The 16942-nt window shown below is 44.1% G+C and overlaps 1 protein-coding gene across 1 annotated transcript in view; it reads right to left on the reverse strand.

Moving 5' to 3' along the window:
• GARNL3 (GTPase activating Rap/RanGAP domain like 3) overlaps window positions 1–16942 on the reverse strand; it is a 154277-nt gene that overhangs the window by 125831 nt on the left and 11504 nt on the right. Inside the window, exon 2 of the mRNA XM_081237472.1 lies at window positions 3625–3795. Within this exon, the coding sequence (XP_081093598.1) occupies window positions 3625–3795 (171 nt within the window). The remainder of the gene's footprint in view (window positions 1–3624; window positions 3796–16942) is intronic.

A 16942-nucleotide genomic window follows, 5' to 3' on the forward strand; every position in this document is an offset into this window, starting at 1 on the left:
TGACCTTCCAAACTTCCTCCTACTTCACCATACAAGTGGCAAACCAGGATCCGGCCATCCAGAATACCCTCCTCCCCACCTCTGCCAATTAAAATCTACTCAAGAAAAAGAAAAGAAGGAAGGAACGTTCTTCCTCCTTTTTCAAGATCCACTTCACATTACTCTCTCTAAGACTTTTCTAAGAACTTCCTTCCTCCAAAGATGTAACTGTACCCCTCTTCAGCCCCCACGGCAGTATCTAATGATCTCTGTCTTATTCCTCACCCCACCACCCATGCATTTACCAGGTCCACTCTAACCTTCCTCTTTTTTTTTTTTACATCATTATTGGAGTATAATTGCTTTACAATGGCGTGTTAGTTTCTGCTAACCTTCCTCTTAAATATTTCTTAACTCAATCCCATTGTTCCTGCCACTCATCAGAACACTTAATATCTCCTATCCGGTCACTCTGATAGGTCTCCCTGCCACCAGCCTTATCCTTCTGCAATCTAGCTGCCCACTGACACCAGTTATCTTTCCAGTATGCAAATCTGATCATGCTGTGCTCTGGCTGAGAGAATTAAGACCAAACTTCCTAGCAGGCAGGTTAAGCCCTCCCACTCCCCAGTGACTTGGCTTCTGTCTGCCATCCCAGGCTCACTGCTCCCCAGGAAGCTCCAGCTGGACCAGACTGTTTGTGGTTCCCCTCAAATCCAGAATGCTTTAACGCTGCTGGCCTTTGCACAGAGAGTCTCCTCTGTCTGGGGAGGCCTCCTTCACCTCTGCCTGGTAAAGTTCCCACACTTCAAGTAGTCTCTCCATTGAGAAATCTCCTTGGATTGCCCTAGGTAACGGCACTTCCATAAGGCTCGCTTAATCTGGAAGGAGATGCTTCGTTTGCATACCAGTGCTTAGCACAGGGCCCAGCACAGCACACAGGTGCTCAGTAGGTTCTTTCATAGATACCAAAAACGTTTTCTGGTGAGAGCAGGCCTTGTATGACCAAGAGACCTCGCACAAGGCCCAACTTTGTGCTTGGTCAACTTTATTGGTGTCCAGTCCGGTCCTGCTATAATCTTCACCCGACAATACCAAGTCACCCTGTGGACACTGACACCCCATAAACACTTTGCTCCTGATGGCACGCTGAGCACACTGAGATTAGGAGATGGTAACTGGTGCTAGACAGATTAGATTCAAATCCTTGCTGTCACTTACAAGCTGTGTGACCTGAACAAGTCTCTTAACTCTTCTGGACCTCAGCCTCCTCATCTGTAAGATGGAGCCTGCAGTAGTTATCTGTTTTTTTGTGAAGACTAAAAGAGAAAACGCATTTGGGATGTTTGCACAAGTGCCTGGTACACAGGTAATCAATTAAGTTTGCTGAATGAATGAGTTAATAAATGAGCAGCCCGCAGAATGGCAGCGGTTCTTAAAAGACGCATCTTTCTAGCCTGTTTTCCAGAAAACCCAGTATCTGGTTCCTGGTGGAATCAGTTTCAAGCCCAGCCCCTGAGTCTGGGGAGCAGCCCTTGGCCGGACGCCGCCCGCCCTGTTCTCACGGCAGCTTCGCTAGCCCTGCGGCCGCCAATCATCAAGGCCTGGTCCCACTCCTAACCAGATTCACCAATAGGACCCGGAAAGCACCACCTCGGGCTGCTTCCGCTGCGTCTCATAGGCTTCCCGGCAGTCCTGCCCGCCCCTTTGACTACGTCATCCGCGCGGTGCACTGTGGGGCTTGTAGTCTAGAAAGAAGCAGCGCTGAGAGTCCCGCCTGGAGCTTCAGAGGCAGGAAGAGTGGCCTTTCCCCCCACCCCCCCACCTACCTCCACTCCCCACCCCCCCACCCCACCCTCCACCCCCGCTCCACCTTTAGTAGATAAAGCCCAGGCTTCCCTGCCCTCCTTTCTAAAGAGCTGGAGCTGCCCACACGTGGGTTACCAGCGGCCCCCAAGAAACAGGAGCATTTCGCCCAGATAATTCAGCATTCACTGAAATTTTAGATTTCAGTTTCAGATCAAGGAGACATTCAATTCCCATATTCTCATAAATGGACCTACCGCGCCACGGTGCGGGGTATGGTGGCAGCTCTGAAAAGGCAGCTGTGACTCCAGACTTCTCTAGCTTCCCAGAAGAACCCACTGCAGAACCAGCAGTCGTGAATTTACCCAGACCCTGTGAACCTTGTCTATTTCAAATTGTATTATCGTTTAAAATCAGGCAAGCTATCAGTGGCTCCTCATTGCTCGAGATATAAAAATTCATACCCCTTAGCTAGGCATATAAGGTGCTAAATAACTATTTTGTATTTATTTTTGTGTGGTTACATTTTTTAAAGCAGCATTTCTCATTTGCTGCACAAGAGAATCCCCTGGGGAGCGTTATAAAATATTGGTATTTGTGTCCCACCCTAGACCTGGGAATCTTGGGCGGATGGTGCAGGCTTTCATATGTGTTAAAGCTCCGGGGATGATTCTCCTGTGCAGCCAGGGTTGAGAATCACTGCTTTAATGCCTGTCAACACTGCTGGGACACACTTTCATGGATCCGAGCCTTTGCTCTGCACTTTCCTCTGTTTAAAGTGGCTTTCTTCCCCTTTCCTGCCTGGCGCGATGGTCATCCTGCCTGGCTAAGAGCAACTGCTCCCCGTTTTCCTCCCTGTCCTCCCACAGATCCCCTCCTCCTATAGCACATTATACATGCTTCTTTTCTAGCAGTGCTGGAGTTATTTGGTTACTTGTCTGCCTCCCTGGAAAGGCTGTCCCTGAAGAGTCCTCTTTCACCCACTCCAGAGCCACTGAATCAGAATCTCTGGGGTTGGCCTTAGGTACAGTAAGCATCAATAATATTTGTTGCATTGAACTGATGAAGCATCTCATTTGCTTTTAAGGCAATTAGATCGTTGCACCTAGTTGCCTTTGATTCCCCTGGAAAGCTAAGCACCCCTGTGTTGTAGTATCTTCTTCATTCATTACTTATTCATTCATCCAACAAATATTGTACACCGTAACAAAGCCCTGGGGATTCAGGAGTAAACAGGAAAACATAGTTACCACCCTATGGGACCTGGAATCTATTAATATATTAGTTATAGCATAGTTATTATCATTTCTTCTGAATAATAATTAGAATTTTTTCCCCTTCTAGATACTATTTGATATTCACGGGTGAGGAGATGTCTTATTCTCTTATATCCCCAGTATGTTGCTGGCACATTGGGGGCATTCTGTAAATGTTTATTGAATCAAGGTACTACATTTCATAGCACTTGTCACAATTTGTTCGTATTTATTTGTATGATTATTTGATTAATGGCTATCTGTGCCATGAGCTGTAAATGCCCTGAGGACAGGAACTGAATCTTTTTTGCCTGCCATGCCTGAGACAAGGCCTGGACAGGGTAAGTGCTCAATGAACATTGCTAAATAAATATATATACATACATACATACATACATACATACATACATACATACACATAAGGCACCATTAAGAAAGAAATGAAATCTCTGAACCAAATATCCACTCCTCTCTCTCTCATTATTCTTCCCCCCAAAGATAATTTTCTTCCTGAGCATTAAGGGGTTTCAAGTTAGAGTGAGCATGAGCCCCAACTGAGATGATGCTTCTCTTACTTACTTACAGGTTGACCTGGGCCTCTACTTCGGGGTCTTTTGTTGGCCACGTCTGCAGGGGCTGGATGCCAAAGGAGAGAGACGACTTGGCTTTCCATAGAAGGGTCTGTGCCATCTGACTCCCACTGGACCCTTTCGTCAGCGGATCCATCAGTGGGCCTGGAGGCTGCAGTGCTGTACTGAAACAGAAAGAGGTGGGAAAGGCACTGAGAACAGAGAAGAACGCGGGCCCATCGCTGGCCCATTCTGGCCGCTCCTCCCCAGGGGCCAGCCCATCAGTAATGAGGAGAGGGTAAAGCCAAGGCCCTCCCAAGACCCAGGTGCCCCACTAAGACAGCACCACGCCCTTCCTGCACACTGTGGCCTCGTGGCCCTGGAACCGTCCAAATCCTATCACATCCCTCAGCAATAAGTGGAGTCCTCCACACTCTCAGGTCAGCGGGGTCGAAGGTAAAAGGAGGAAGGTGAGCATGTGAACCATCACAAACTTATTTAGAAAAAGGCAACATTCACTGAGGAAGGGAAAGCTCTGTCTGGAGTACCTTCAGAGGATGGGCCTCATGGCCATTGGTGTTTGGTCCAGGAGTGCCTGGTTTATCTCCCAGTTTCCATTTAAAATAGCCAAGAGAAGCCATAAAAAGAGCCTACACAGGCAACAACACTGTAGACAAAAGGACAAACCCACATTCAAGAGTAATAGCATAGAGGAAGTAAGCAGTAAATGCTTGCAGAATTAACAAATGGGAATAAATTGGGAAATGCACTGCTGAAACATGCCTGCTTCTTTCTCTGATGACACAGCGAGTAAGGAGGTAAGGTGATTCTGGGATGAAGAAGGGTGGCTTTGTTAGGGAAATGTAGGCATCCCTGCTCTTTCTGATTGGAATTATTTTCTGAGCCAATCAGTAGCGTTCTTCCCCCACCTCTACCTCAGGTGACACACAAGTAAGCAAAGAAAATCCAAATACTTGGAAATGGGAAAATAAAAATAAAAAGCAATCTTAGATAACACTTGTCAAAAGGGACTCTTTATATTGTCTTCTTAATAAAACGCTGTGACAGGGCAAAAGACAAAAGACCTAGTGGTCTTATTAGTGAGGAAGAGGCATCTGCACAGGGAGCCACCATCCTGCTGCAGGGTTTGGATGCCAAGAGAAGTGACTCCATACAGCCTGGGAATTTGGAGCCAGATGGGCACTGCCCACTCCCAAGCTGCTACAGTAGTACCAATTATAGGCTGCAGCATGTTGCAAAAGAAAAAAAGGCCACTCTTGCCAGGTCCCCCTGGTATTCCTCCTTCATAAGTGATGACCCATCCTCCCCCATCACCTTACCTGGGCCCGAGAAGCCACAGGCTGCATATCTGACCCGGACTGCTGGATAATCTTACTCTAAGCTGGCTTCAGGCCACTTATCTTGGCAGGAATTCTATAGACATGAAAGGCTCAAGCCTTCCACGTACGACAAATGGCAAGAAGGGAAGGCTCTGCTATGATGTCAGTTGTCCTTTACTCACTGGAGCCTCAAGTCTTCTGCAACCCAGTGTCACTAGAGTTTATGGCTGCCTTAGCAATAAACGAACAAACAAATAACAAAGCAGGGCTTCTGGATGAGAGACATATTTTTTTCTTTGAACCCTCTAGATTTTTTTTCAATGACAAAAATAACACTTGTATGCAAAACATTTATTAAGAAAATGTTCCTTTCTTAATCATGCAAGTTAAAAAAAAAGAAAAGGAAAGAAACTGCTCCTAAAAGAAACCAATAAGCAGGACAGGGAGGTGAGGTTTCATTTTCAGGCAAAGTCCTGTGAAGGTTCAGCTTCAACTTGAGTGGAGCTGGGCTGTCCCACGCGCCAGCCACGCGCCACCTGTCACCACTGAGCAAGGAAATGGGGGCAGGCAAAGCGAGACGTGCGTGTGTAAAACACACACCGGACTTGGAAGACTTAGTACAGATAACAAAGGATGCAGAACATCTCAATAATTTTTATGTTGATTCATGTTGAAGATAAAGTGTATTAGAATTGATTTTAATGTGGCTACTAGAAAACGTAAAATCACATACATAGCTTGCTTTACAATCTGCTCGAGGTTGGTTACACCTCAGAGCTGTCCCATCTGCCAAGAGGAACTGAGGGCCCCGGGTCGGGGTGAGGGCTGTGAAGTCCCCGGGTACTTGGCACTCTTTGCACAGGTGGGCAAAGCAGCCGCGGTGAGCAAGGGCGGCCCACCTAGGAAGAGTCGCCGCCCAGGTGTGGGTATTGGAGAAAAAGTGCACTGAGGAGGGGAGGGGAGAAGATTCCAGAAATGGTGAGGGGATCTGAGGGGACCCGATGGCAGGCACAACATCCCCACCTCCACTCCCTTTCCGCTCCCAGTTAACGGTTTGGTATCATTCCCATCACTCCTCTCTCTACGTATCTGCAACCTTTCTGTGACACACATGCGGAGAATATATAACGCTCCATGACTTGCTCTCCTCCCTAAACCACAGTCTTAGACATCTTTGTAAATCAGTACATAAGGTACATCTTAACATGGAACATGACAGAATGGGATAACCTCATATGCTGCTTATATCTTTTTAATCTTTAAATACTAAGATTATTTCATTGTTTTAGTGTGTTATTGTCCAGCCCTTTCATCTTTAAAATTTGTTTAGAAACACTTAAATGCTAGTTCCTTTAACCTTTCCCACCATTTAATTTTGTCTTTTTGCCATACCTTTACCCTTAGAGTTTCTGAGTTCTTGTTTTATACTTTCATCTAATTCTTTAGCTTCATTTTCTAACTGTTCAGATGTTGTCTCATCACTGTTAATTTTAATCATTTTCCTCATTTGTTATCTTTTCTAGTCTTAACTTTCTAATTTAAAAAATGTACATTCCTCTTAATCTTCTGACATATTTTATCTTTCTTGTCTCACTATTTAAAATATTCAGCAGAGGAAGAACTTCTTGGAAAATGGCAGAGGAAGTGCTCATTTGCATAACTCCTTGGAACCCATGGAAATAAGAAAAAATAGCCCAATACATAGAAGAAAACTCACTGAAACAAGAGAATGACCAAACTCCATGCTAGAATTCTGAAGATCTGCTGTATACAATTAATTGTGGACAGACTGAAAGCGAACATCAAGGTCTACCTAGCTTATGTAACGTGAGGGAAATGGGCAAGAATGTCCTAAAGGCCGACAGTGCCCGATCTGGAGGGCTGAGGCCTGGAAGCATGGGCAGCACTGAGGCGGAAGCTGTTTGTTCTTTGTTTTTCACTGCCCCAGCTTTTTAACAAGAAGGGGTGGCCTAATCGGAGGAAAAGCTGAAGGAGAGAAGGAAAAGTATATCTTAAGAGCCATTTGAACCTCCTGAAAGGTATTAACCAATTACATTTGAACCCACTAAAAGAAGGTCCACGAATCATGGGAAATCGTGCTGACCCAGACCCTCTTTGGAGGAGGCTGTCTGCCCTGAAGTGGGTGGGTGGGGGGCTGAAAATTTAAGGAGAGTCCTGCCACGGGGTCACATTCACCACAGGCACAGGGGACTCTGCAGACAGGAGGGCAGGCATGGGGAGAGAGTACAACCAGATGGCACATTCCCACTGTCTCTGTCCCACTTCCCAAGAAGCATCAAAGCCAGACCTCCAGCACCAGCTCTGAAAGAGAAGATTCACCATCACTCAGAGAGACAGGGAAAGGAGTCAAGGTGAATCTACCCATATTATCAGTGGGTAAATACAGACCCAGACAGAGCTGCTTCTATCCCAGATGAACATGCAGGAAAAAACTAGCACAGGACCTATGAAAAGAGGTTTGCAAAAGGCAGATACAAGTACAAACGAGAAGATTTTTAACAGGAATCCGATGAAACATATAACAGCTTTGTGTTCTCAAGAAAATGAAAGAGTAAGAACTCAAAACAAAAGATCAGATAATACATAAACAGACTTCTCAAGGTTCTAGGATAAAAATCCCAGAGTGTGACAGGAAAAGGGTTGATTCACGTCGTGGAGGTGCTTTCTGGGGGTGGGCCTGAAGGGGAGGAAATGCGGGCCTCTGTGAGCGAATCTCCAGAGCTGGGGCTGTGTATGCGTGTGGTTTCTTCCTGGCCTGGGGGCAGCCCTCAGAAGCACACAGCTTACAATTTTCTCCTCTGTGACTCCCAAGCCCTCAGGGCAACTTGAGGGCTCATATCATGAGTCTAAACGGATGGGAGTAAAGAGAAATGTGGCCTCCTTCACAGTTAGCCCTCTGCTGATGGCCACGAGGACGCAGTCACTGAGAAGAACCATCCAGGAGCCCCAGATGGGGACCAGCACCTGTGGGGGCCATAGCCAGGCCTGCTGAGGCCCAGTGATGCAGCGAGAAACAGACCACGGGGGAACACAACTGTGGCACAAGTGCTGTCTGTCTCATATACTGGTAGGTAGACCCCTGAAGGCAGCAAAATGGCATAGAAGGTAACAACACGGGAAACTTCTGGGAGCCACACCCACTCCCTTGCGTTATTGACCTCCTATCCTCGTTTGGATTGTTGGCTGAAAACAACCTTAAACCAAGCACAAATCCTCATTCTTGCTTATCTGCAATGACGATCAGCATTTGGGGCCTGAGCTGGCTCAGTAGCCAAGGGAGCAGTAACCCCTACAGAGCTGGGGGCAGCGGGAAGACAAATCCCTTCTGTTCCCAAATCGAAACTGCCCCTCCCGCACGCCGTCACTCCCCATCTTGCAGCATTCTTCCTCCGTGGCACTCACGCCACTGGAGCCGTCCCAGTTATGTGTTTGTTTATTGGTACACTGTCTGCCTCCCGCCCTCCCTCCACTGGAATGTTAGGTCCATGAGAGCAGGGGCCCCATCTGCCTTGTTCACGGTCTACGCCCAGTGCCTAGCACAGAGAAGGGCTCAGTAAATATGTTTGTTTGTTTGTTTAAATAAATAAATTTATTTATTTATTTTTGGCTGCGTTGGGTCTTTGTTGCTGCGCACGGGCTTTCTCTAGTTGCAGCGAGTGAGGTCTACTCTTTGTTGCGGTGCGCGGGTTTCTCATTGCGGTGGCTTCTCTTGTTGCGGAGCACGGGCTCTAGGAGTGCAGGCTTCAGTAGTTGTGGCATGCAGCCTCAGTAGTTGTAGCTCGTGGGCACTAGAGCACAGGCTCAGTAGTTGTGGCGCACGGGCTTAGTTGCTCCACGGCACGTGGGATCTTCCCAGACCAGGGCTCGAACCCGTGTCCCCTGCATTGGCAGGTGGAATCTTAACCACTGCGCCACCAGGGAAGTCCAGTAAATATATTTTGAATGAATAAGTGACTACGGGAATGCCGCAAAAATATGAGGAAAGTGTTCATATGGAATAGAGAGACTCTGTCGGGCTGTTCTGGCCCCGTTTGAATGAGGTCGCTGGTGGCCCCAGTCAGACCGCTATGGGACCTACTCTATTTCTTTATCAACCTCTGGCAGGCAGCTGCTCTGTGAGGACTGTGACAAGTGGAGCAAAGGCAATCCATCTGCCGAGCATCAGCCCAGGCCTGATATACGGCACTGATGCTAGGAAAGACTTCATGGCTGGTAGCTCTTCTAAAGACACTTGTCTCTCTGGTCATAAAATGCAAGACAGGCATTTATGTCCTAACTTTCATTTGTGTTAAAGCTATGCAATCACCGACACTTAACTGTTGGAAAATCCACTTCACGCTGCCACCTGAGTCTTGATTTCCCATTTTTACCTTCTCGCCTACTAAAACGGCTCCAAGATAGGCGTGCCAGGTATGTAGCCGCACACCAGTGTGTGCTACCAACTTTGGATCAGTGTGTCTTATTTATGTTTGCTGTGATTGAAGAAAGATGCTGGCTGTGGCAGATATTTTGGAACAACTTGCAAAAGTTGGAAGGCTAAGACGTAATGTCCTAACCTGCTTGGCAGTTCAGAGTTCTGGACATGATTTAGAGTCCACACTCTAAATCAGATGCACTCATGAGAGACTGGTGGGGAACGGAGCCAGGCAGATGAAGGGAGAGGACAAAGGGCATCCGCTTGCTTTTATAGATCATGACAGAGCTGTTGTGGTTCTGGAGTCAGCAGCTTCTTGATTCTCTGGCTTTCTGAGGGAGCAGGGGCAGCTTTGGGGATCAAAGTAGAGTTGGTTCTGCTGTTGGCTTAGGTGGCAGCTGCTTCTTTTTTTTTATTTTTTTAAATAAATTTTATTTATTTATTTATTTATTTTTGACTGCATTGGGTCTTCGTTGCTGCGCACAGGCTTTCTCTAGTTGTGGCGAGCGGGGGCTACTCTTCAATGTGGTGCATGGGCTTTTCACTGCGGTGGCTTCTCTTGTTGCAGATCATGGGCTCTAGAGCGCAGGCTCAGTAGCTGTGGCGCATGGGCTTCATTGCTCCGTGGCATGTGGGATCTTCCCGGACCAGGGCTTGAATCTGTGTCCCCTGCATTGGCAGGCGGATTCTCAACCACTGCACCACCAGGGAAGCCCTGCAGCTGCTTCTTGATAGATCAGCTTCTTGTTATGCAGTGGCAGCCTCCCTGATCAGTGCAGAGCACAGTGGTCCTGGGGGCAGGAGTTGTGACTGGGAGCTCAGACTAGAATCTGCTCTCCGGCCCTGCCAACAATTCTGTAAGCACGTAATTTCCATATCACTATTATATCTCATTCTATTTCTACCAGGTAAAGTTTATTCTGTCGTCTGCAACAGATTACTGACCGATAGGCCTTATATAGTGATGTCTGTCCAACTGGGTTTTGAGCTTAACAGTTCGTGTGACCCTGTGCAGAGTGCAGAGTACGCACAATCTTTTTCTGGTGGGAGCAGTGGTATAACCTCCAGCGGGCAAGAAAAAGAGACTATGTACTTTGATGGGAAGACATTTTGCCTTGTGAGTTTAAAAGAGAGCTTGCTCAAAGCACTAGGCATTTCTGTTCCAATCAGCAAAGAGGTGCTGAAGGGCAACCAAAAGAACACACACTAATTGCGGACGCTTCTAAGGTCACTGCTACGCTGCAGCAGTGACTCTGAGATCACTACCCCCGACCTGCTTTTGTGTTGTCTTGAGCCTTTCCAGGTGTGTCACCTAAAACTGTTGTATCCAAAAGTGCACTGAAAACACAGAAGAGTTGAGAAATACTAGTCTAAATTACAGATGGTTTAACCGCCAGTAACAAAAATTTTACTGCATCTTGAAGTAGCCATGTTAGCTTGGGGCACACTGACTGCTGGAATGTACTTTTCGCGTATTGAGTCCAGTCTGTTTTAGTATCCCTCGTACCCACTGTGATTTTAGGTCTAGCCCTGGGCCATGCACAGAGTGGGCCTGATTCCTTTTTCATACGACACCCTTTCAAATGTGGGAGGGCAGCTTTTATATCCTCTGTGAATTTTCTCTTTTTCAAGTAAAACACCCCCTCTCCCTACTGAAATCTTTTTTTCTTTACTGGACCATTCCCATCAGACATAAATATCTTTATAAAACAAAAGCAGAACACCCCAAACCAGAACCAAATAAAACAGTTTTTCAACTCACATCCCTTCCACCCCTGCGAAAAGCTGACTAGGTTCACTGTTTCCAGTTCCTGTCCTTCCATTATCTCTCAAAGCCAGTCCAGTGCGACTTTCATCCTTACTGTTCCAAAGGACAGCTCTTGTCAAAGGCCACCTATGACCCACATGATGCTAAACCAATGGTCAATTCTTGGCTCTCCACTGGGTGACCCAGCAGCAATATTTGACCCAAAAAATCATTCCCTCTTTCTATTTTAAAAATGTTTATTTACACTAATTCCTCCCCCCCCATTAAATTACATCATGTATCCATGACACAATGGTTTCACATATAAGTTTCAAAGTCTAACTTTTACTTGGGATTTATATGAACAGTTAACCTAAGTCCATCAAATCATAGGCATCCTTCCCACTAACAGTTTATTTATTGATTCCGATTTCCTAAAGTCTCCTGGTATCCCTACATTTTTTCCCACAAATGTTTTACCTTTCCCTATTTCACTATGATTCATAGTCACATTAAAGAACAAAACAAAGACCTGGATGCATTCTTTCAAACATTTCCCACCTGAGGGTCCATATCTACACTATCCAATAAGGCAGCCACAAATGACACGTGGCTCTTGAGCACTTAAAATGTGGCTTCTCTGAAATACAAAGGATCATGAGAGATTACTACAAGCAACTATATGCCAATAAAATGGACAACCTGGGGCTTCCCTGGTGGTGCAGTGGTTGAGGGTCCGCCTGCCAATGCAGGGGACACAGGTTCGTGCCCCGGTCCGGGAAGATACCACATGCCGCAGAGCGGCTGGGCCCGTGAGCCATGGCCGCTGAGCCCGCGTCCGGAGCCTGTGCTCCGCAGCGAGAGGGGCCACGACAGTGAGAGGCCCGCGTACCGCAAAAAAAAAAAAAAAAAAAAAAGGACAACCTGGAAGAAATGGACAAGTTCTTCTTAGAAAAGCACAACCTTCCAAGACTGAACCAGGAAGAAATAGAAAATACGAACAGATCAATCACAAGCACTGAAATTGAAACTGTGATTAAAAATCTTCCAACAAACAAAAGTCCAGGACCAGATGGCTTCACAGGCAAATTCTATCAAACATTTAGAGAAGAGCTAACACCTATCCTTCTCAAACTCTTCCAAAATATAGCAGAGGGAGGAACACTCCCAAACTCATTCTACGAGTCCACCATCACCCTGATACCAAAACCAAACAAAGGTGTTACAGAAAAAGAAAACTACAACACAATATCTCTAAGGAACATAGATGCAAAAATCCTCTAAACAAAATACTACCAAACAGAATCCAACAGCACATTAAAAGGATCATACACCATGATCAAGTGGGGTTTAACCCAGGAATGCAAGGATTCTTCAATATATGCAAATCAATCAATGTGATACACCATATTAACAAATTGAAGGATAAAAACCATATGATAATCTCAATAGATGCAGAAAAAGTTTTTGACAAAATTCAACACCCATTTATGATAAAAACTCTCCAGAAACTAGGCATAGAGGGAACTTACCTCAACATAATAAAGGCCATATATGACAAACCCACAGCCAACATCGTTCTCAATGGTGAAAAACTGAAACCATTTCCTCTAAGATCAGGAACAAGGTAAGGTTGCCCACACTCTCTTATTCAACACAGTTTTGGAAGATTTGGCCACAGCAATCAGAGAAGGAAAAGAAATAAAAGGAATCCAAAGTGGAAAAGAAAAAGTAAAACTGTCTCTGTTTGCAGATGACATGATACTATACATAGAGAACCTAAAGATGCTACCAGAAAACTACTAGAGCTAATCAATGAATTTGGTAGAGTAGCAGGATACAAAATTAATGCACAGAAATCTCTTGCATTCCTATACACTAATGATGAAATATCTAAAGAGAAATTAAGGAAACACTCCCATTTACCACTGCAACAAAAAGAATAAAATACCTAGGAATAAACCTACCTAAGGAGACAAAAGACCTGTATGCAGAAAACTATAAGACACTGATGAAAGAAATTAAAGACGATACAAACAGGTGGAGAGATATACTATGTTCTTGGATTGGAAGAATCAACATTGTGAAAATGACTATACTACCCAAAGCAATCTACAGATTCACTGCAATCCCTATCAAACTACCAATGGCATTTTTCACTGAATTAGAACAAAAAATCACACAATTTTTATGGAAACACAAAAGACCCCGAATAGCCAAAACAATCTTGAGAAAGAAAAATGGAGCTGGAGGAATCAGGCTCCCGGACTTCAGACTATACTACAAAGCTACAGTAATCCAGACAATATGGTACTGGCACAAAAACAGAAATATATATCAATGGAACAGGATAGAAAGCCCAGAGGTAAACCCACGCACGTATGGTCACCTTCTCCTTGATAAAGGAGGCAAGAATATACAATGAAGAAAAGACAGCCTCTCCAATACGTGTTGCTGGGAAAACTGGACAGCTATATGTAAAAGAATGAAATTAGAACACTCCCTAACACCATACACAAAAATAAACTCAAAATAGATTAAAGACCTAAATGTAAGGCCAGACACTATAAAATTCTTAGAGGAAAACATAGGCAGAACACTCTATGACATAAATCACAGCAAGATCCTTTTTGACCCACCTCCTAGAGAAATGGAAATAAAAACACAAATAAACAAATGGGACCTAATGAAACTTAAAATCTTTTGCCTAGCAAAGGAAAACATAAACAAGATGAAAAGACAACCCTCAGGATGGGAGAAAATATTTGCAAATGAAGCAACTGACAAAGGATTAATCTCCAAATATATAGGCAGTTCATGCAGCTCAATATCACAAAAACAAACAACTGAATCCAAAAATGGGCAGAAGACCTAAATAGACATCCCTCCAAAGAAGATATACAGATTGCCAACAAACACATGAAAGGATGCTCAACATCACTAGTCATTAGAGAAAGGCAAATCAAAACTACAATGAGGTATCACCTCACACCAGTTAGAATGGCCATCATCAAAAAATCTACAAACAATAAATGCTGGAGAGGGTGTGGAGAAAAGGGAACCCTCTTGCACTGTTGGTGGGAATGTAAATTGATACAGCCACTATGGAGAACAGTACGGAGGGTCCTTAAAAAACTACAAATAGAACTACCATATGAGCCAGCAATCCCACTCCTGGGCATATACCCTGAGAAAACCATAATTCAAAAAGAGTTATGTACCACAACGTTCATTGCAGCACTATTTACAGTAGCCAGGACATGGAAGCAACCTAAGTGTCCATCGACAGATGAATGGATAAAGAAGATGTGGCACATATACACAATGGAATATTACTCAGCCATAAAAAGAAACAAAATTGAGTTATTTGTAGTGAGGTGGATGGACCTAGAGTCTGTCATACAGAGTGAAGTAAGTCAGAAAGAGAAAACCAAATACCGTATGTTAACAAATATATATGGAATCTACAAAAAAAAATGGTTCTAATGAACCTAGGGGCAGGACAGGAATAAGGACACAGACATAGGGAATGGACTTGAGGACATGGAGAGGGGGAAGGTTAAGCTGGGACGAAGTGCAAAGGTAGCACTGACATATATACACTACCAAAAGTAAAATAGATAGCTAGTGGGAAGCAGCTGCATGGCCCAGGGAGATCAGCTCGGTGCTTTGCGACCACCTAGAGGGGTGGGATAGGGAGGGTGACGCCAAGAGGGAGGGGATATGGGGATATACGTAGGCATATAGCTGATTCACTTAGTTATACAGCAGAAAGTAACAGAACACTGTAAAGCAATTATACTCCAATAAAGATGTTAAAAAAAAAAGTGGCTGCTCTGAACCAAGATGCTGAAGTGTAAAATACATACCAGATTTCAAAGACAGTACTGAAAAGAAAAGGAAATTATCTTAATTATTTTTAATATTGATTACATGTTAAAATGATAATATTTTGGATATATTGAGTTAAACAAAATAAACTATTGAAATTCATTTCATTTTTTTTCACTTTTTAAAATATGGCCACTAGAAAATCTTAAATTCCATATGTAATTCTACACACTTGCTATCACCAGAAGAAGCCACTTACTTCGTTTCACTAAACATCCATGAATATCCTAGATATCTTTCCAAGTCAGAATACAGATTGGTATCAGTCTTTTTAACAGATGACTAGCATCGTATTGACACATTCCTGTTGGACTTTTTTTTACACTTTTACAAGCAATCCTACAGTGAACAGCCTTCTATATACAGCTTCTTGGGCAGCCACACCTCATTGCTAACTCATATTTGCCTCCTGTCCTCTAAGATCGTAGCTCTAGAGACAACCACATGTGTGGTTCAGACTTTCCAACACCTCTACACTTGCGTGCTGCTTTAAAAATTTTTTCCCCAGGAAAACCAGCAGTGAGTCTCACTGTACAGGCCAAATCTCCTGATTTTCCTACAGCATCGTTTGTCAGACTTCATCTCTGTTCAGATCTTCAGCTCTGGAAACCAGACAACCAAATATAATTTCTCATATTAACCTTCTAAAGCAAAACTAATTTGACTATTGTCTTCCTCCAAGAAAGGAATCTGGTTTGTATTAACTCAAACTCTTAGTGAATAATAAAAGTTGTTTTTTTCCCTTCTCTTAGGAGAACAGACATAATATGAAAATTAATTTTCTCTGTTGGCCCTAAGAGCCCATTATGTCAGCCCGATACAAGACAGCTCCCAATAGCCTTTCTCAGGAGGTCTGCTGTTTTTCCAAAAGAAAATTGACAGCTGCAGATCTATTTGTGATTAAATACTTAAGGGCCTGACACACAAAAAAAGAATAATGACATAATATAGAGGGACAAAGGCTGTGAAAACAGCTCACATTAAAATGCTTGTTTACAAGCATCAGGGAAAAAAAGTCTCCTGAAAAAAAAAGAAAAAAGAAAAAAAAACTAAGAATCTAAGAGTCAGGAGAAACATAAGGAAGAAGAAAAGAAGGCAACCAAATGCATAATGGATAACTGTTCTTTTCTGATTCTATCTTGGCCTGGAAAGCCATCTTTAGGAACACGAAAGCATTTGTCTTGGCATCAAATTTGTTCTCACAAGGCGTGAGTTATATGCATTACTAATAAGGAAGCCGCTATGTAGGAAGCAATATCTGGGAAAGTGGAAAATATGTTTTCCATTTGTAATTCAAAATCTTCTGTCTATGTAGGGCTCTTCCCTCTCTGTGGCTAAACATAGTAAGCATAATTTAACCACTCAGCTAAGGTAGTCTTTTACAATGAGTACTAAAAAATGCAGAAATCCCATTCTGTGACTCTAGGGTGACATCTGGGTATCTATAATTTGGAAAGCTTTCCAAATTTAATGGCACTATTTTTGGGCAGGGGGGCAATCCAGTATCCATTCCCCTTCTTCTGGTAATAGTACTGTGATTTTTCCTTTGGGGAATCACTTCCTTGTGGTCTCTATGAAGTGATCTAACCCCTCAGTTCTCGGTTGGGCACATGACCCAGGCCCAGCCAATTAGCATGTTTTACCCCCTTCTGGCCAAAATGATTGGTTCACAGATGAGCAGAGAACCCAAGAGATCCAACGAATGTCAAGCCTGGGACGTGCTCTAGAACCTTTGAGAAAGAGGTAATATCTTCCTGCTGGGATTGTCCATTGATAGAAAGTGAACCTGGACTCATTCATTTTCTTTGCCTCCAAGAGAAAAGACCTCGAGGATAAGGTCAACCCAGAAAATGAAGAAAGATTAATGATGACATTATTTGAGCACCTGGATCTATCCTCTCCTAAAGCTTGGTCTCCCC

Source organism: Mesoplodon bidens (genome assembly GCF_964165515.1).
Source record: "Mesoplodon bidens genome assembly, chromosome: 6".
NCBI lineage: Eukaryota > Metazoa > Chordata > Mammalia > Artiodactyla > Ziphiidae > Mesoplodon > Mesoplodon bidens.